The sequence below is a fragment of the Girardinichthys multiradiatus genome, chromosome 2, assembly GCF_021462225.1.
Source record: "Girardinichthys multiradiatus isolate DD_20200921_A chromosome 2, DD_fGirMul_XY1, whole genome shotgun sequence".
In the NCBI taxonomy this organism is placed as follows: Eukaryota; Metazoa; Chordata; class Actinopteri; order Cyprinodontiformes; family Goodeidae; genus Girardinichthys; species Girardinichthys multiradiatus.
Genome location: NC_061795.1, coordinates 9205596 through 9226351, shown reverse-complemented (window position 1 = coordinate 9226351; position 20756 = coordinate 9205596). Strand labels below are relative to the sequence as shown.

The 20756-nt window shown below is 43.3% G+C and overlaps 1 protein-coding gene and 1 long non-coding RNA gene across 10 annotated transcripts in view; one reads left to right on the top strand and one right to left on the bottom strand.

Moving 5' to 3' along the window:
* Window positions 1-20756, top strand: part of ptprz1a (protein tyrosine phosphatase receptor type Z1a) — a 191532-nt gene that overhangs the window by 44825 nt on the left and 125951 nt on the right. For all 9 annotated transcript variants that reach the window (XM_047388581.1, XM_047388629.1, XM_047388611.1 and 6 more), the window contains exons 2-5: window positions 8725-8787; window positions 18298-18477; window positions 18978-19129; window positions 19800-19895. In XM_047388581.1, coding sequence (XP_047244537.1) covers window positions 8725-8787; window positions 18298-18477; window positions 18978-19129; window positions 19800-19895 — 491 coding nt within the window. The remainder of the gene's footprint in view (window positions 1-8724; window positions 8788-18297; window positions 18478-18977; window positions 19130-19799; window positions 19896-20756) is intronic.
* LOC124882313 overlaps window positions 1-20756 on the bottom strand; it is a 47938-nt gene that overhangs the window by 20767 nt on the left and 6415 nt on the right. The gene's annotated exons all lie outside the window — the stretch shown is intronic.

Below are 20756 nucleotides of genomic sequence, written 5' to 3'. Positions count from 1 at the left end.
CTTAGAGCATCTGCACATATGTTGACTTTGTATAACCAGTGTGTAACTTGCAGGCTTCTATTAAACAATACATTTTACATGTCTGTTGGGAGCCATTAAATTGACCACTTTAATTCCAAAGACATGAACCATGGAGATGAAAACTGAATAAACCTTCATTGTGTGAGTCCTTGTCAAGTCAACAGAACAGACACCAGGCAGGCACACACACACAAGCACAAAGAAGGGAAAAACTGCTGCTGGTGTATTGTTTGGAAGATGACAGGTGTTTCATGTCAGAGCAGCTGGTCACACAGCCTGTTTTTCATTTCCACCCTAACTGAGACACACTTGCAGACTCCTGTCTGTCCTGGCCTTGCTCACTGCTTTCTCACGCAAAAGTCAAGGGTGGAGCTGGAAGACATTGATCACCTCAGGCCATTACTGTTAATGTCTGTTAAGGCAGCATCGTTAACTTTAAAGCGATGTACGAAGACGTACCCCTAGATGTCTAAATTTGTAAATGCAAATAATTAAATGAGCAAATAAATAAATGAGTAAATTCATAATTTGTATTTGTGCCTCGTTGTCAACTTATACACACATGTGACATGAGATGTTTCATCTGTGACAATACAAATTTAGAAGTTACGAATACAAGGTACAATGTTACAACTTTGCAACAATACAAGTACAAATCACAAATGTACGAGTACGAATCACAAATTTACTAGTACAAATCTAAAACTCCTGATGAAGCTGTTACACTCCTTACCAGTTGGTGACAGTAATGAAAGTTGTTAGCCAATCCCCGTTAACCAAGAAGAAGAAGAGGACACGGGTCTTGTGTTGTTCCCCTGTAAAGATTTGTTGCCTGTTTCTTTTTTTTATATAGTTTCGTGTTTTGTTCTTTTTTATCATCAAGGAAATCAAAGTCTTTTCCAACTTGTGTCATGTTCACTTTAAGATATTCCTCCTGGCTCTGATTGGTTGTTTCTGACCAGGAGTGGTGTATTTATGTAAATGGCAGTAGGACAACTAAGAGGAGCCGGAGGAGCTTGATTTTTTCACAGATTATCTGTCTTATATTGTACTGTCAGGACATAGTGACAGTTTAAACAAATATGTAAAAACTACCATTTTACAAAAGTTACCTACTGCAGCTTTAACAGTCAAACATCATTAAACAGTAAACAAAAACGTACAACATAACTAAATGGACTTGCTAGTTTATTTTATAGACTTTACAGCTAGCATGTGCAAATAGCTTGAGTTTTATTATCATTGCAATAAATATTAATTTAAATTCTTTTTAAATTGACAGTTTAATATATAAGCTTTTGAAGAAACAAAAAATGGCATTGAGAAAATGCAATCTGTCTCATTCCTCCATCTGCTTCATGGTTAATTTATCCTTTCACCAATTCACACCAACGCATTGTCACTTCGGCCCTTCCTGCGTTTCATACTCATACCTGTAAACATAAACTAATGATGAAGATGAATAGTTAAAATATTGCTTCAATATCATGAATTCGTTAATTTAATTGTATAATATATTCTGACAACTGTTTATTATCATTGATTGGTCTTCTGATCCATGTTTGGTCCTGCTGTCTCTTTTGAAATTTTTGACCTCTGATCAAACCAAACTAACCCTGTGATATCCGGCTGGAAGACAATATTTATCGGAGTCCTATAACCACATTTCTTTACAAAAAAAAAAGAATAAAGAATATTACTTTGAATCATCACTTATCAAAGCAGGTGGAAAACATCCACTGGCTGGGTCTGAATCGCCACATGGTTCTGTACAGAACATCCGCTCAATTTCTTACACAATAAAGTTCGTTAATAAACATCACTAAAAAACTATAAAGGTACAAAATGGCAGAAAGATAAAATGCCCAGCATTACCTCCATTCTGTCAGTTGTGGTCTGACTGCAAAGTTCCAAGAGTCCTTTCACAGCGTGTAATGTACATAAAATAAAATAAAAAAGCTGAAAAACCTATTCAAAATCTGCTAATTTTTTAAGTTGAAGAAACTCCTTTTTTAGTATTTTTTTACTAGCATAACAACTTTGGTGTCTTATTAACCCCACCGACTGCCCAGAAATGACTGACAGAAACTCAATAATTAAAAATAGTGGATTAAATTTGGCCACACTTAGAAGGCTTATTAGGGTCTTTAAAAACACATGAGCATGACAGTAAAATGTCCTCTGCAATACTTTGCCACATAACAAGAACTAACTTAGGGTTCTATTTCATATAGGCTTTGCCCTTTAAGGCTATCACTAGTGGATTTATCCCTTCGCACACTGAAAACTTTAGTCCACGCCCACCTGCTGTGTGGGCCCCACCCCGGTCCGTATAAATTACGGTGAGACCGGACAAACGGCTCCCATTTTTTCTTCAGCGACAGCCTAAGAATAGCACTGATACCACGATTAGCGTCGGCACTATCCGCCTTTGCCCGGCTTGTAATACCGACTATAACACATACATCTAATGGCGCCAACGATGGCCGCCTCGGAGCTTCGCTCTCTCTTTGTTTGTGTATTTTGTGTGTTTTTATGTTTTTCGAACCACAGTACTGCGGTCTCGGGCCACAATTCTGTGGTCTCATTCAGTAGAAAGGAACTTCTCAACATCAGAGAGTCCTCTCTTGGAATTTTTTCATCATCTTTCATTGATCTGAGGTTCATTGAGCTTCTGGCAAGCGGAGCTGCGGCACTCTATGGGATAGTGCACCTAAAGCGCCTGAGGGGGAAGCGTGCAGGCACACTGGTAAAGCTCCGCAAAAGATGACTACAAACACCACTACCTTCAATCCATCTGGCAAATGTCCGTTCTCTAAGCAACAAGATGGACGAGCTGCTTCTCCTCACCGGTAAAAACACGGACCTCCGCAGATCAGCGGTTCTCTGCTTAACCGAGACATGGCTGAGTGAAAACATCCCGGACTGCGCATTGCTGTTGCTGAACTTCCAACTGTTCAGACCGGATCGCAGCGCGGAGCTATCGGGGAAGAGGCGCAGAGGTGGAATCTGCTTTTATATAAATGAAGGTTGGTGCATAAATATAAAAGTGCTGGGAAAGACATGTAGTCCTGATCTGGATACATTTTCCATAATCTGTAAACCGTTTTATTCACCGAGAGAGTTTTCCTCGTTTATAATAATTGGGTCATATTTTCCACCGCATGGCTGCACTTCTGCCGCGGAAAAACATCTCGCTGAGCTGATTACAGACGTGGAGAAAAAATACCCTGACTCTTTCATCATAATACTGGGAGATTTTAAAAGCGCAAACCTCTCCAATGAACTCCCCAAATACAGACAGCGTATTAAGTGTCCCACCAGAGACAAAAACACACTGGACCATTGTTACACAGCTTTAAAGGACTCATATCATGCTGTTACCAGGGCTGCTCTGGGTTTTTCAGATCATTCTCTTATCCACGTCATCCCAACCTACAGGCAGAAACTAAGAGCTTCCAAACCCAGGGTTCACACTGTTAAGAAGTGGACTGAGGAATCAAAGCAGATGCTACAAGCCTGCTTTGAATGCACAGACTGGACTGTTTTCGAAACCTCAGCCACCGACTTAAACCAACTAACTGATATGGTGACATCATACATCAGTTTCTGCGAGGACTTGTGTGCAGACCAAGACCTTCCACACCTTTGGGAACAACAAGCCATGGTTCACTCTACACCTCAGGAATCTGCCAAGGACAAGGAAGAAGCTCAGGCAGGCCAGGAACACACTAACAAAGGAGATCAAAGCAGCCAAGAGAAGCTATAGTGAGAAGCTGAAGAACAGCGTTTCTACTCTACTGGTGATACTTCGGCTGTATGGACCGACCGGTCTGAGAAACATGACTGCCTACAGGAGCACCCTGGGGGGGGGGGGTGCCTACAGGAGCACCCCCCCCCCTCAACACCATCATACCAGAAATCCTCCACCAGAAGCTCACCCAGCTCAACATCCCAGCCTCCACCTGTCAGTGGATCAACAGCTTCCTGATGGGCCGACAGCAGCAGGTGAGACTGTGGAGCATTTTCTCCCACAGCAGATCTATAAGTACTGGTGCCCCCCAGGGGTGTGTTCTATCCCCGCTCCTCTTCTCACTCTATACAAATGACACCTCAGTGTCCGTGAAACTACTGAAGTTTGCAGACAACACCACTGTCATTGGTCTGATCCAGGATGGTGATGAGTCTGCATACAGACAGGAGGTGGATCGGCTGGTACACTTGTGTAGTCAGAACTACCTTGAACTCAACCCACTCAAGACTGTGGAAATGGTGGTGGGCCTTCGGAGAACATACACTCCCTCACCATCCTTAACAACACCATAGCATCTGTGGACCACTTCAGATTCCAAGGAACCACCATCTCTGAGGACCTGAGATGGTCTTCACACATAGACACTGTTCGAAAGAAGGCCCAGCAAAGACTGTACTTCCTGAGGCAACTCAAGAACTCAACCTTCCACAGCAGCTGCTGGTCATCTTCTACACTGCCATCATTCAGTCTGTCCTGTCTTCATCCATCTCTGTGTGGTTTGGCTCATCCACAAAACAGGAGAGGTCCAGACTGCAACGAATAATCAGGACTGTGGAGAGAATAATCAGGGCTGACCTTCCCTCCAGGATTTATACAGGTCTAGGGTCAGAAAAAGAGCTGCAAAAATCTCTGCAGATCCCACACACCCTGCACATAAACTGTTTAGAGTTTTACCTTCAGACCGCCGCCACAGAGCATTGTTCACTAAAACCAGCCGCCACAGAGACAGTTTCTTCCACCAGGCTGCTTCTCTGTTGAACATTCAACAGAGTACAAAACAGTAGTGTACAGATGTTGCAAATGCACCTTTTTATTTATATATGGTTATATTTGTATATTGTATATATGTATATTCAGTAATGCAAAAACAAAAACCAGAGAGCAAAGTGTACCCGAGTCAAATTTCTTGTTTGTATGTACGAAATTAGCAATAAAGATGATTCCGATTCTGATTCTAATTATGGGTTATGACCTGCATGCCATCTGCGAGGGCTGCCCCGGTCCCAATCATGTGAACCTGGCCCTGACCCCGTAGTCCACCTGCCTTCCTGCAGGCATCTTCCTCCAGAGGAGAAGCAACGGCGGCTAGCTAGTCCTCTAGAAGGGGAATTCCCCGTAGCGGACCAATGCTCCCTTGATGAGGCATTGGGCATCTTCAGTGCTGGGTGGGAATCAGACGACTCCGCCCCGGAGACAACGACTGATATCTCCAGGCAGGTGCAAAATCAGGCCAAACTCTGGGCCTCCTGATGTTGGCGACCACCCCACTTCCGGCGATGGGCGCACTTGTTAGCGCGCTGCTGGACATCATAGCTAAAGGAGCTAATGCTAAAGGTGTCCCTGTTCCCACGTCTTTAGCCCAGCATCCGATTGATGACCTGGAGGGAAAATTCGCCCCAGCTCATCCAACTCGCCGAGATCCGGTTTGGCCCCGTTTCCCTGTGGTAACTGCTTACCTGTCAGGAGCGGCATCCGAGCCGCTTCAGCTGAAGGCACAGGTCTCCACCTTCACACCCATCACGAGGGTGGAGTCCCTGATGGATCAAGGTTTTCCCCCAGTTCCTGCGTTGGAGCCCACTCTGTTGGCAGTTTTTGGGGCTAGGTCGGCCCGGCGCGTCGGCCTGTGCCCCCCAACCCCAGCGATCAGATCACGGCCAGGCTGACAGATCGCTCCCACCAGTGTGCTGCTCAGGTTGCTGCGGGGACGAACAACACTGCCCCCTTAGCCTACTCCATTTCCAAGAAGGCTCGGGAGATGGAGCTGCCACCGGAAGATGTGGAGGAATTCTGCAACTTTGCGGACACCATCCTTAACCTCTATGCCACGTCGGCTGTGTGCTCCTCCCGCATCGCTGCCTGGCAGACCTTGCTACAGCGACAGATGTGGCTTCGGCTCTCCTCCTCCATTCCCAATGATTTTAAAAGAGAGTTACTGGAGGGACCGATCAGTCCTCATTTCCAGTCTGTGCTGGGCAGATGCAGACCTCTCAAGAGGAGCTTGAACGGGTCAGAAGACATGGGTCTCTTAGTCGCTCCGGCGTCCGTTCCTCCCATACCACCGGCCGCTGGTGGGATCGCCGTGATCAGCGGCGTCAGCAGAGACACTCCACTGCGCCGCTCCCGGCGTCTGTTCGTGCATTACAGAAAAAACTCTACAGGACGTCCTCTATCTGACATTGGCTGTGTGAGGCTATTTCACAGGCTTATACTTCCTCTGGATTGGATACTTCAGAGAATCTCAGAGCTCATTCAATCAGGGGGATTTCATCCTCCACGGCTCTGCATGGAGGAATGACAGTGGAGGACATATGCACAGCAGCCTCATGGTCACCACCATGCTCATTTATTCGTTTTTACCTGTGAGATGTGTCAGGTTTCTCCATGACTCATTCTGTTCTCAGGGTTCTGACAGAATGATTATTATTTTGTTGCGTTTATTATTGAGTCACCCTTCCTGCGTGCAGAAGCAGGGTGCCAAAATATTTATTATCAGCCACGGTTCATGACTTTTGCTGTTATTGTCACTGCGGCTGTATTTTATTAAGCCTCCGTGTGAACAGAGGTTATTCTCCTCTGTTGTGTTGTCTGTGGCACACGAGGTTTGTTATGCTGCATCATTACATTCCCTCCTGGAGATGTTTGACCTACTCTGCTCATCGTTACACTGTTACAGTTTGTAACCCTCGTTTTCCTATTTACAGCAGCAGGTCTGTTATCTCAGCCTCTCCATGACCAGAGATATTCTTCTCTGTTCTTTGTATTGCGCAGGAAGCTTGGAGTTCGTAATTACGCATTCAGAAGGCTGAGTTTGGTTTCACTCGTGTGAGCAGATGCTTCAGGTTGTGGTCTGGATGGACCCAGTGAGGCATAGACTACATCCTGCTTCGCCTTTAACCCACTAGCGATAGCCTTAAAGGGCGAAGCCTATACAAAATAGAACGTTGGTTACATACTGTAACCGCAGATTCTATGAGTATAGGCACAGCCCTTTAAGCTCTGGGCCTCATAGGTGCCTGTATGGCTAAAGAAAAAAGCTATTTTGGGAACCGTTTGTCCGGTCTCACCGTAATTTATATTTACCGAGGTGGGGCCCACACAGCAGGTGGGTGTGGACTAAAGTTTTCAAAGCTGTGTTGCGCGCGAAGGGATAAACTCACTAGCGATAGCCTTAAAGGGCTGTGCCTATACTCATAGAATCTGAGGTTACAGTACGTAACCAACGTTGCAGCACTGAATCTGAACAAAATTTCATGACTGATCAGAATTTCCCAATTAACACACGGACATGGATAAGCCGTGATTATTAACTGGCTGTTTATTCAAAATTATGAGTATTTCCCAACATTCCATACTTTGATGTGGTGAACCTCTTATTTCTGCCCGCTCATCCATTACCATTACAATAAATCATTTACATCTGTGCAAATAAGACCATTTAAAAGGCATGCAACCCATGTATAGAAGCTTCAGTCCTTGACATGTCCATTCCAGGTTTAAGTACTAGTCCTGGCAACATTTGCCACTTGTCTGCCTCCTTTTCCTGTCTTTCAGAGGTCTTCCTTCCCGCTCCTGTATTGTTATAATGCTACTATGTAGAAAATAGTTCCAGCACATAGATGTAATGTTGTTTTGTGACAGAAAGTTGTGAAAAGTTTGTTTTTTATTTTGCCTCAGTATGAAACTCAATAGAAATCTCACTAAAATTCACTATGTCCAGCAGGGTTTATTGTAACTAAACATAAGAATGGCAAAGATGTGATTCGAGCAGACGTGGACCAAGCGCAGTATCAGATTGTTTTAATCCTCCAGAGCTATTCTTAAAAGCCATAAGCATGGTCTTTGCCTGTTTTAGAATAATGGTCAGTAAACAATGAAAAAATCCCTCAGCTTTTTGGCCCACAATTTAGCAGATCACGATTGCAGAAAATCTTGGCATTGAGTTGAAAAGACAACTTAGTGGTCACTTTGCCAACAGTGTCTGTCTTAGCTCTCAGTTTTGTACGCCCTATAAAATGGACGTTACCTGAACTACTATTCCAGTAACCGTATTCCTTATTATGAAACAAGAGGTTGCTCTGAGTCCTGAAGACATTGTCCAGTCTAAAGCCAACTTCTCTTACTTAATGTGTTCTGGACTAAGCACATTTGTATGTTTTACACTGATGGTGGTCAGAGGGCTCTTTGGCGTCGATTGTATGACAGCCTTCTGTCAGTCTGCCCCTGTACACAGTAGTCCACCACCATCAGTGTGTGAATGTGTGTCTGAATGGGTGGATGACTGATTAAAGCGCTATACAAGTGCTGGCCATTTACCATTTTTTACCATTCATAATCAAGGCTTGCTAAGAACACTAATGATTCCAACTAGATATGAGCTCACATTGATCATAGCAGAGCCTGGGGCCCTTCCAAAGTGTGAAGGCTGTTCATTACCATTGGCAGCTGATGACTCAGCACAATCTCAAGGCTGGTTTCTGTTAAATGTTAAGGTCAACTTTATGTAAACATGTAAAACAACTATGATGTATTAAAGTTCTTTCAAAGCCACACATAAAACTATTAGCATTATCACTACTGGGTCTTATTAGCCATTTGATGTTCTGGAAATACATTTTCAATATGTTAGAAAGTTGTCATTAATGTTTTTGTGCTCATGTTTCTTTCTGCAGCTGGAGGATATACATACAGAAATCAGCGGAAGTTCTCAGAAGACATTGACTGGTCATATGCAGGTAAGTCTCATGAACAATCTAATAAAATAGAAATATGGATGTTAGGTAGTGAAGTTTCACTGATGATGTAAACATTTGCTGTTGTGTTTGCTGCTGTGCAAATTATTCACAGGAGACAAAGAAGAAACACTGTCAATGAATTGTTGTATGACATTATGGCATCTCATCCTTTAGCATAATGTGTTTGTAGGCCTAATCAACTGAGCTCTATGTAACAGTATTGAGCATAGAGATGATTCGTGGGTCAGGTCAGTGAAGCTTTACATAATACGGTCCTGATGACATCATATTAAAAAAGAATAATGTGCTCCAATACATGAGCTTGTCCAGGATTTTTATTATACCAAATCCTTTACAGCTTCTGTCTTTGTTTACATCTAAATGGTTGCAGGTAAAAAAAAAAAAAAACTGATTTAGATCATAGTGCCTGCTGGGATTTTCTGGGCAACATTTAAATCTGGCCTTTAAATATTTGGTCTGCCACTAACAGTAATCTGTTTAACAGAATACAATATAAAACCTGTAAGCATACAGTGGCTCTCAAAGATCTTCACATTCGTTCCGTTAACATTTTATGTAAAAGATGAAACTATGATAATTCCTTTCTAAATGTATTCCACATATAATGTGACATTCATACTGTACAATTAAACTGAGAAACAAACAAAAAGCAATAAAACTCCAGCTCCTTCTTTGTTGAAGCACCCTCTCATCCTTATTCACTTTCAGCTTTCAGTCTTCAACTTGTGGTTCACACGTACTATCAATTATATTGATCTGATTAGTCAGCAAGTAGTAAGTAGTAGTTATTCAGTAAGAAGTAAAGTTCAGCCTACCTACGTGGATATACCTAACTTTTTCAACAGTTGCATCCTGTAAGCTAAAGCTACCCAAAATTATGAAAAAATAAAGGAACCTGTCAGAGAACATTAAGAAGCCACACTGAAGGAGCTGGTTGGGTCCAAAGTGTGACAACATACTCCTGTTTGCCAAATTCTAAGGCTGGTTTAGGATGTTATTAAATACAGCGCCCTGCCTGCGTGTAATTCAGAAAGCTGACATGGGGTCCTTTTTCTTTTCTTTCAGCCTTCAGGCATGGTTTATGATATGTAAATAGTAAAATTATATTTCAGTTTGACCCACTCTGGCCATTATGGTTCTTAATATTATTGTAGTCGCTCTCGAGTTACATTAACTTTCCCTGCACTACCAAAACGTTTTTCATTTATCCTGGTCCCATGGCCAATCAGTGAAGTGGATCCTGCCGTGAATGCATAGGCTAGAAAGCAGGGCCACCGATGGCGCCGGATTAAAAGCTATGGCACATTCACTGGTGGGGACAAAACATCAGTGATATGCTTTACATCGATTAAGACCTGTCCATACCATTAGCACAGATGCAGCACATCAGCAGTCTTAAGCTTAAAAGACGGGATGCGCTGTGTGGGGGAGGGGCGTGAGCAGCCATTACACAGGCATGATTGATAGTGCTAAATCATTCCTCCTGGCTCTGATTGGTTGTTTCTGATTTCTGTATTTCTACAAATGGCAGTAGGACCACTGGGAGGAGCCAGTGGAGACGGATTCTTTTTAAAAATTATCTGTCTAATATTGTACTGCCAGGACATAGTGACAGTTTTAACCAAAATGTAAAATATAATTATAAACATAAGTTACCTACAGCAGCTTTAATAATTCCAATGATTGGAACATTCATTGCTTTTGCAACTAATTATAAGGACTTTATACAACCGCTGGTCACTAGCCTCTGTTGTGTAAAGAATGCTGGAGCAACCAGGGGGCCAAACTGAATTTAATCCTGACACACAGTTATAAAATACTTTACTCCCCACAGATCTTCCAGCACACAAATATAAAAAAACAGAACATAGCATAAATGAACTAAGAGACATATGTTAAAGTCAAAATATTTCTTTATTTCTTTATTTAAAGAGTTTATTTTATAGAAACAGACACTTTACAAAATAGACTAACTGAAAAATCAGCAGTCTCATGCGTGCATTACGGTGCCTAATTTGCAGCACGTCCCTAGATGGGCTTTATGAGGACTCAAACTCGTTCTCATCGTCTACCGCTTTATCCGACCGAGTCCGGGTCATGAGGGCAGCATACTTAGTAAAGACTCCCAGACTTCCCTCTCCCCAGACACCTCCTCCAGCTGCTGGAACATACCCTCTGGTCTCCCTTGTTGTGAAGGGGGACCACCACCCTGGTCTGCCAGTTCAGAGGCACTGTCCCCGACTGCCGCGCAATGTTGAAGAGCTGTGTCAGCCACAACAGCCCTACATTCAGAGATGTGAAGTTCTCAGGGAGGATCTCATCCACCCCCGAAGCCTTGCCACTGTGAAGCTTTTTGACTACCTCGGTAACTTCAGTATGGGTGTTGATCAAGTTCGACTTTGAGTCCCCAGTCTCTGCTTCCACCAGGGAAGGTGTGACAGCTGGATTGAGGAGATCCTCAAGGTACTCCTTTCACTGTCCGACAATGTCCCCAGTTGAGGTCAGCAGCTCCCCACCCCTACTGTAAAACAGTATCTGCGAAGCACTGCTTCGCTCACCTGAGGCGCCGAGCGGTTTTCCAGAATCGCTTCGAGGCTAACCGGTAGTCCTTCTCCATGGCCTCACCGAACTCCTTCAAGGCCTGAGTTTTTGCCTCTGTCACAGCCCAGGCCGTGGCACACTTGGCCTTACGATACCCGTCAGCTGCCTCAGAAGTCCCACAAGCCAACCATAGCCAATAGGACTAATTCTTCAGCTTGATGGCATCCCTTACTGCCAGTGTCCACCACCGGGTTTGGGGATTGCCACCGCAGCAGGCAATGCAGACCTTACGGCTACAGCTAACGGCAGCAGCATCGACAATAGAGGCGGAGAACATAGTCCACTCTGACTCTATGTCTCCGACCTCCAACGGAATCTGGTCAAAGCTCTCCCAGAGGTAGGAGTTGATTAGATCCCTGGCCGAGGGCTCCGCCAGACCTTTCCAGCACAGCCTCACTATACGCTTGGGTTGGCAAAATCTGTCAGACTTCCTCCTCTTCCAGCGGATCCAACCCACCACCATGTGGTGATCAGTGGACAGCTTTGGCCCTCTGTTCCTCTGAGTGTCCAAGACATGCGGCCAATGATCCGAAGACACAATTACAAAATTGATCATCGACTTCCTGCCTAGGGTTTCCTGGTGCCAATGCACTGATTCAATTCAATTCAAATCAATTCAGTTTTATTTATATAGTGCCAATACACAACACGCCATCTCAAGCACTTTACAAAGTCAATTCAATCAAATAATACTGGGTACATACATTCTAATCAATCCCAACTATCAAACAGTACTGTCACATTCAGTTAATTATTCAGATTGGTTAAAAGGTTTTCTATCTACGGAAACCCAGCAGATTGCATCGAGTCAGTGACTTGCAACATTCACTCCTCGTGGTTGAGCATATAGAGACAGTGGACAGTCACTGGCGTTGACTTTGCAGCAATCCCTCATACTGAGCATACATGTAGCGACAGTGGAGAGGAAAAACTTCCTTTTAACAGGAAGAAACCTCCAGCAGAACCAGGCTCAGTGTGAGCAGCCATCTGCCTCGACCAACAGGGGGTTTGAAAGAACAGAGCAGAGACACAAAAAGAACACAGAAGCACTGATTAAGTAGTACTTTCTATCGGAATTAAAAGTGAAACATTAATGGTTATTGCTCCTTTAGAGGCTTCATCTAGGAGAGAAAGGCAGATAAACAGATGAACTCAGAGTTTTCTTTTTTTTTTTACCGTGTCCTGTCCGGCAGAGTATCACTCACAATTGTTGTCTGAGTGCCAAGAAATTGCCCAACAGATTTAGGTTCACAGGCGGAACATCACAGCTAAAGCTTTAAAGGTCTGCTTGATATTTATAAAAGAAACTTTATTATAAACTTCTTTGGGAATATTTCAATTGTTACAGACACGGAGACTGAAATGAAAAGGAAAACAGAAGCTTGAAAAAGAGAGAGATGGGGCAAAAGGGAAAAAGGGTAGAAAAGAAGGAAAGAGTGGAGGAGAGAAAGAAGGATGAAGAGAATAAAAGATTACACCCTGCTTGCTTATACACCTGCAGCTGTTTTTTGTTGTTGTTTTTTTTAACAAAATAGCACACGGTATTTATGAATGTAAAATGTACTTAGTGAGAGGTGCAGCCCAATATAAAACATCTGTGTATCTGTCAACACCTGAAGCTTAACACCTGTGAGTATGAGTGTGTATACAAGGTTTCTCCACAAAAATATGCAATAGGGAGTTTGAGGATCCACTGACCTGCCCCGTGGTCCCTGGGCGGACACTGAGGAGTTCCGAGCCACAGACATCCAAAGGCCCCCCTAAGCACAGGAACCAGAGAAGAACCACCCCCGGGACTACCACAACCCCCCCAGAGAAGAAAAGGAGAGTCCCAGGGGAGAGTCCCAGGGGAGCCACCCAGCAGCGACAATGCAGAAGCCCCAGGGAGCTGCAGCGACGAGCCCACAGGCCCCGCCGGCAGCCGTCCACGCCCGAGCAGATCCAGCCATGGACCCAGAGACCCAAGACCCCAGGACACACCACCCCCCAAGCAGAGGCCCGACAGAGCCCAGGGGGCCAGGCCCCGGCAAGCAGCCACCGGGAGTGAGCCAGCACACACCAAAGCACCCGGCCCCAGACACCAAGAACCCCAAGTACACCAGCAGGCAGAGACTCCAACCACCTGCAGGTAGTGTGACTGGGAGGAACCCCCATCTTATGGGGGGGGCCTAAGCTGGTCCAGGAGAGGGAGCAGTCCAAGACCCAACCTGTCACAAAAAAAAAAAACAGGCACTCACAGTCACAATCACCCACTCCCACCCTCATGCATACACATAAAATCACTCGCACCCAACGTAAAGACAAACAACAATGGACGTCATACACTCATTCACACTCTCCACGCATACTCTATACTCCCAGGTCCAGGCGCCGGTACCCCCTAGGGGCAACCAGCCCTCGGACCCAGGAGGTGGTCCCCTTCCGTCCTGGGGCAGAGACAGGCAGACAGCGCCGGCACCGCCCAGACCTGGGCGGCCCCAGCCCGGCGCGGCCCTCGCCCCAAACCCAGTCCCTAACAACCCCCATCCACTTCCGGAGAGGGGGCTATGTACAAAAGAGGGGTCCACATGGTCCAAACCAGCCCGCCAACCAGAGCCACCCCAGGACGGAGCAGTCCCGGCCCCCCAATGAGCTCCGATCCCAACCCCATGAGCCTCCCACCCCCAGTGAACCCCAACATGAACCTCCCCACAGGGCCACCCCCAACAAGGACACCGATATCGAACACATGCTCCTGAACCCAAACGCCACGAATCCCCTCCCCCACAGGGGAACACCCCCACAGGTGAACTCCATAGCCGAGAGGCCGATGAAGCCACACCCACCCAACGCAAGCTCCACACTCAGCCCCGCTCTAAGCAACCCTGCCGCACCCCGCTCCACCCCCTCAGAGCCAGTTTTCAAGTATGTATGAAAAGAGAGCACATACAGTAAGTCACAGTAGAAGCTCAGCCAGTGAAACAGGGTTAAAACACCCTTATGCTTAAACATGGTGTTCATTATGGACAATCCGTGACTGGCACAAAGGTCTAACAAATGGAACACCACTCGGGTTCAGATTGGTGTGGCCATTAGTCTCAATCACACCCCACCAGGTGTCACTATCGTTTCCCAAGTGGGTGTTAAAGTCCCCCAGCAGAATGACGGAGTCCCCGAGACTATCCAGCACCCTGTCAAAATAAGGTGAGATCTTTCCATGTAATCCATGCAACATGTAGTAACTGCTCACAGTTAACTCCATAAAAGTTACAATAAATATCCTTATGTGTAATCCACGCAATAATTATTAAAAGACACAGTTGAAGCAGTAGGGAATGAAACAAGCATGTTCTCAAATTCTGGAGCTGAGAGACTGGAGAGGCCTGTGTGGAGCCACATATTATCTGCCACATATTATCTGTCTTATCTTTTGCAGAAGTATAAACAAGTATCCAATGATGTATGATGATTTTACATTCTTTCACATGTATTAAATGAAATTAGTAACCTTTGATTAACAAGTTAAAAGATGTATGATTGAAATGTGGGTAAGAACTAAGAATTAGAGTAAAAACATTAAGGTTTGACATTCTCAATCAGCTATATATGAAAGAGATATAACGTTAATCATTTGTGAAGCATGAATAAAAAGAATGAAGTGATGGTTTTGTAATTGTGTTTTAAAGTAAATGTTGAAAGCTGAAGAATGGAATGTGTAATACTGTGTAAAGTTTAAAACTGAGCAGATCAGGGAAAGAACTGTAGGATGACTAGGAGTGACGAGCGCCAGCTGCATGCTGACAGCGAACCTTTTCAAGGCTAACGGGAGGAAGGGAGGATGTGACTACAGCCAGCTGCGTGGCTATTACCGGCATCTCCAAGGCCGGAAAACAGCATCAGTAGGTCACAATGACCATGGCTAAAGTATTGAGCAATAATCAAGAAGCTGAGCTGAATAGGTTGCGCAATAACTGAGAAGCCTAACAAGGGGCTGACTGGTGAAAGCATCAAGCACCATAAAAGCAATGCTGAAGGAGGGAAAGGGGTTGTTTTCCTCGCAGGAGACCAGCAAACAAGATCGGACGGAGAAAAGTAGCTTAGATGGAAAAGGAACAGAGACACAGCCCAACTGATCGACTGCATTAAAAAGAGGATCAACCCGTGGGCCCAGAAAGGACTGTGCCTCAAGAATAAGAATCTGATTTCATCTAAAGCATTTTTATCCAGACAACAGAAGTGAACTTGATCGGTGAACAGCTGATTGCTCTAAGTTTCAGGCTTCTGGAAGCCCTGAATCACCCTCATTTATGTCTCCGGGTTTCCTTCAACTCTTCAGCCTCCGGAACTCCTGTCTTCAGAGACATATAACAACAAAGATCCTGTTTAACCATCAAAGCCTGGAGCATCACTTAAAGGAAGAAAACTGAAGATTAAGTCGTATTCCCTTCAAGAAACCACTCGTTACCAGAAGAATCTCCTCCATCAGGTGCATGGATGAGCCTCCGTCTTCAAAGCCTCTCCAGATTCACTAGTTTCAGCATCAGGGAAAGACAGGTTGAGTTGATTGATTCATTTCTATTATTGAAATTATTTTGTGTTGCCGAATTTAAGCTGTTACTGACCCCCGCAAAAGCGTTACTAATTAAAGAAAGCATATGAAATTCTAGTTAAATCGTGGACAATCAATTATTTGAGTCACCGTATTTTTTGGTTTTTCATTGGTGGTAAAAAGTCTTGTTGCCTGGTTCCAAGATATTTTAGGAGGTTTTTATAGGTTGCCTTAGCCAAGTTTGTTAAAACAGCGCCCTTGGGGCTTGTGCCGAGCCACTAAAATTAACCTAGCCCATATACCAAAAGCCAGTTGTAAAATTAGGGAATGAGCAGCCATGAACAAAAGTGACTGTTGAAAGTGTGGATGACTGCGATAGGCTACTCAGTCGTCCAGACCACCAGTTCAAGAAGGGCGAGACTTTGTATGAAGGCTGTCAAAGGCTAGGCGAGTCATTTCCCGACACCAGCTTAAACAGAACTTTCAGTAAACCTGCTTAGTAAGACCTTTCAGGTTTGGGGAAGTCCTGACCTGTTGGATGGAGAGCTGGTTTGAGCAATACCTTTAGACATAGGGAAGTAGGAGGGAGGGGTTAGCTCATCAGACAGTGAAAACCCCCAACGGCGATGTCAAAAAGAACAAGTACTCCGCACCACTGCTCGGCCCGTAGGTGAAAACAACGGTCAGAGACCTCTCCCTGACCCAAAAGCGCAGTGATGCAACCCTCTTATCCACTGGTGTAAACCCCAACACGAGACACCTGAGCTGGGGGGCAACAACTAAACCCACCCCAGCCCGCCGCCTCTCCCCACGGGTCACTCCAGAGTAAAAGAGAGTCCAGCCTCTCTCAAGGAGCTGGGTTCCAGAGCCCACGCTAAGCGTGGAGGTGAGCCCAACTATTTCGAGCCGATATCTCTCAACTTCCCTCACAAGATCAGGCTCATTCCCCCCAATGAGGTGACATTCCACAATCCTCGAGCCAGTTTAAGCATGCAGAGGTCAGGTCGTTGAGGTCTCTACCTTCATCCACTGCCCGATCCTCTTTGCACCGGTTGCTCATGGTTCCCCCTGCAGGTGGTGGGCCCACTGGCAAATCTCATTTGGACTTGGTCTGGCCAGATCCCGCAAGGAGTGACCCGGCTACCAGGCACTCGTCCGCCGTACCGGGCAACGTCACGTGCCTCGTTGTAATAGTCCAAAAGGATCCCTATAGTCACCATCTAAGGTTGCTCTGGTAGAGGTCCTGTTGTTTGTTTATACAATTACTTGGAGGTTTAGGCGCAAGCCCATTGAGACATTTGAAAATCAGTTTTAAAAAATGCACACATAGACAACAAAACAAATGTTCTATGGTCAGGTACTGGAATAATATTGTATAATTATAATAAAAAGTGATTTTAAAAAAATAAGAATATAAGTCATAATCAATCTTGTTATACTTATGTCATGGATAACTTAAATGGATTTAAAACTGTAAACCCTTAGCACACCTTGGTAATTGACCCATGCCTAAAAGTACGATGAAAAGACATTTACGGGATAATTTTGCTGCAGCTAATGGTTGGACACTTTCTAGGTCACCTTGGTTGTGATCTAATATTCTAATAAGCCATTTAGATAGACCACAACTGTTTACATTAGAAATCAAAATAGGTTTCAGGTTTCAGGTGTTTCAAGGTATAGTCGATTTGATGAAACATTCCTTTACAGGTGGAGCACTACTGTTGGTGAAAGATCTCTTTAAAGGGACCTTCAGTTTATTGTAATCTTTCTGATTCTCTAGAGAAGCATTGTATGCATAAATGTGTTGGAGATTTTACTGATCTTTATGACCACACTGGTAAAATAAATCCATAAACTGATTTAAGAAAAGATCGCTTTAGAGCCTTTTAAAAATTGGTTTGGAATAAGCTGCTGACATTTGCTGAAATTCTTATGATTGACTGGCCATAATGACCAATAGCGAAGGGCTCCTAGCTTTTTTTGTTCAGCTGTACAATTTTGGGCATTAAATGGATTACAATTTGTGTTATTTCAGTGCACAATACATAAAAACTTAAATGAACTAAAACACACTTGTGATTTTGGTAATTAACTCTTGAAACAACAAAGTGAAATGAAAGTTATACCTCACGAAGGGGGCTGAGAGAAGGCTGAATGTTTGCTCAATACATAATGTTTTTACCTATTCATTTAGAATTTCTTTTTACGTATTTATTTAAATGTAGCAGATGCTACCAAAAGGTTGGAATGCTTAGTTCCTCCTTGTAGTTTTCTTATTTTATTATCATTCAAGGTTCGTATGTCAATGTTGGAAGGGCAATGTCTACTTTAACAATATTTATCTGTATGTGCTCCAGGAACATTAAACCAAATAAACTGGGCCAAGAAGTTTCCTTTGTGCAGCAGTGCCAAGCAGTCTCCCATCAACATCAACGAGAACCTGGCTCCAGCGAAGCTGCAGTACCAGAAGCTGAGATTTGATGGTTGGGAGGGCCTGACAACTGACAGTACAATAATCAAGAATGATGGCAAGACAGGTATGAGCAGTCATAAATGAAGTGATCTCTAAACAACACAAAGCACCAGACAGAGAGGATGTGTTGTAGATGCATTATTTGCACAAGTTCAGGTGGCGGTTTTGTGCCGTCAGCTGCAATTTAAGGCATACAGGTGGCCCGACGGTGGAACCAATAGGTATTTGAGGGTATCCACATACATTGTGCAATCCCGCACTATGTTGTAAAGTGTACATCCCAATATTCTATGTAATAATGCGACAACCAAAATGCTACCCATGTCAAACTATACAATACATACCATAGACATAATTTTAGGCATTTAGTATGTAAATTAAATAAATTAACCATAATTGTTCATAACTTTGAAAACAGAAAAATAATTTAAATGTGGTTCTAGGTAAGTGTGAAAAATACATCTACAGGCATTAGCTTAAATTGAATTTAGAACATGAACTCCATTGTATTCAGCTGCAAACATACCTAATGCAAGGTCACATCTTTGTTTTTTCTACTTTTAGTGGCAGTCAATGTGGATGGAGAGTTCTATGTCAGTGGAGGAGGTCTCAGGTCAAAGTTCAAAGTGGGGCGCATCACCTTCCACTGGGGGCGCTGCAATGCCTCTTCAGATGGTTCGGAGCATAGTCTGGAAGGAGTAAAATATCCTCTAGAGGTAACTTCTCATTTATAAAGACTGGCATGTCCTATGTTATAGACTGTACACATGGTGAGGTGAATGACCCGAATCAGTGTCAGTCCTACTATGTGGAAGTAGCAATTTGTTAAAGTCTCTATTTTCTATAAAATTATTTACTATTGGTGTATAAATGCATGCATTTGTGAGTGCGACTGGGCAGTGTGGCTCTATTGTAAATGCTTTGAGTGGTCAGTTTTGCAGCTACTGATAGAATATTTGTTGGAATTTTAAAATGTATTTTATTCTTCATAATACCCTCATACACATTTTGTCAGAACTGTGTTTTTAAACATTTCATGTCTGTTAAAAATGTTAATGTTTTTGAGTTTTAACAATTTCACATACAGAAAACTTCAAATAATAAATAAAAACCATCCCTGTACCTGTTGAAAGCATTTATAAAATCTTTGTGTATATGTTTCATCAATATAAAGCAGCTTAACAGTCTGTTACAATGACCTGGAGAAGAGAGAAATTCTGTGTGGATTTTATGCTTTAAGTAAATATTTGTGGTGTCCAAAATGTTCTTGCCTCTCTGTATACTCATCCTGTTAGGATTTGGTATACAGAGAAGTTAGGGTCTGAAAGGAACAATGTTGATGCCAGTAATAACTTGCTGTTTTAACAGATTTTGCTTTTCTCCTAGATGCAGATCTATTGTTATGAGACCAGTCAGTTTGACTCTTTAGAAGAAGCGATCAAGGCCAGAGGCAGAATCACGGCACTAGCTGTGTTGTTTGAGGTTTGTTTGGAAGTGTTGAATTTAAAGAAAGACAATCACACTGAAATTGTTTAGCGTTTTTATCTGGTGACATTTTTAAAGCATATACTGTATGTAACAACAAAAGGGACTCTGACCCTTTATTTTACAAAGGTATCAGTCATGAGTAGAAAATAAAAAGACTATACCCAATTATGAATCAAAATTAAGGCCATTTTGTTACATCCCCTTTTACTGACCAATAAAATCAGTTAGTTAGCTAACTTAAACTGCTAAAATAGTGCATGACTTAACTTAATGCATGTTTTTAGAAATACTAAATATTTGCAAAGATTTGCCAGTATACCAATAGTTAAACCAGAAAATGTGTTGGTTAAATTATTGGTATAAATTGGGATGATGTGTTTTTCTCTGATCTGAACTGTAGGTGTAAAACATTTACTAACAAAATGAAAGACGGACAAATGTGATGTGTTGAAGTGTTTAGATAAAATTTTGAGAAAAAATAATCTATCCTGGTTCAATGTAAAGTTAAAGAAGCTAATGAAAACCAGAGATGCTGCTTTGAGGAAGGCTTCACGTCTGATCTGTGTTTTTCAAAAGGTCAAAGCAGGCAAATGATCAATAAACTGATACAGAAAACATGGATAATCTAACGAGGAGAAACTCAAAAAGTGGAGGGGAGCCAAAATTAAATGTACAGGGAGAGCTTTTATTCAGAGGTCACTATGATGTTGCTTCTGTTCTTAGTAATTATTTCCTTGTAAACTGTAAACTAGGCAAAACATTCTCAACAAGGAAACTGGAAGTTCTTCCTTTAGACAGAGCACAACAGATTTCCAGCTCGTTGGGGGAAATTATTTGCAAGTACAAAATATCATT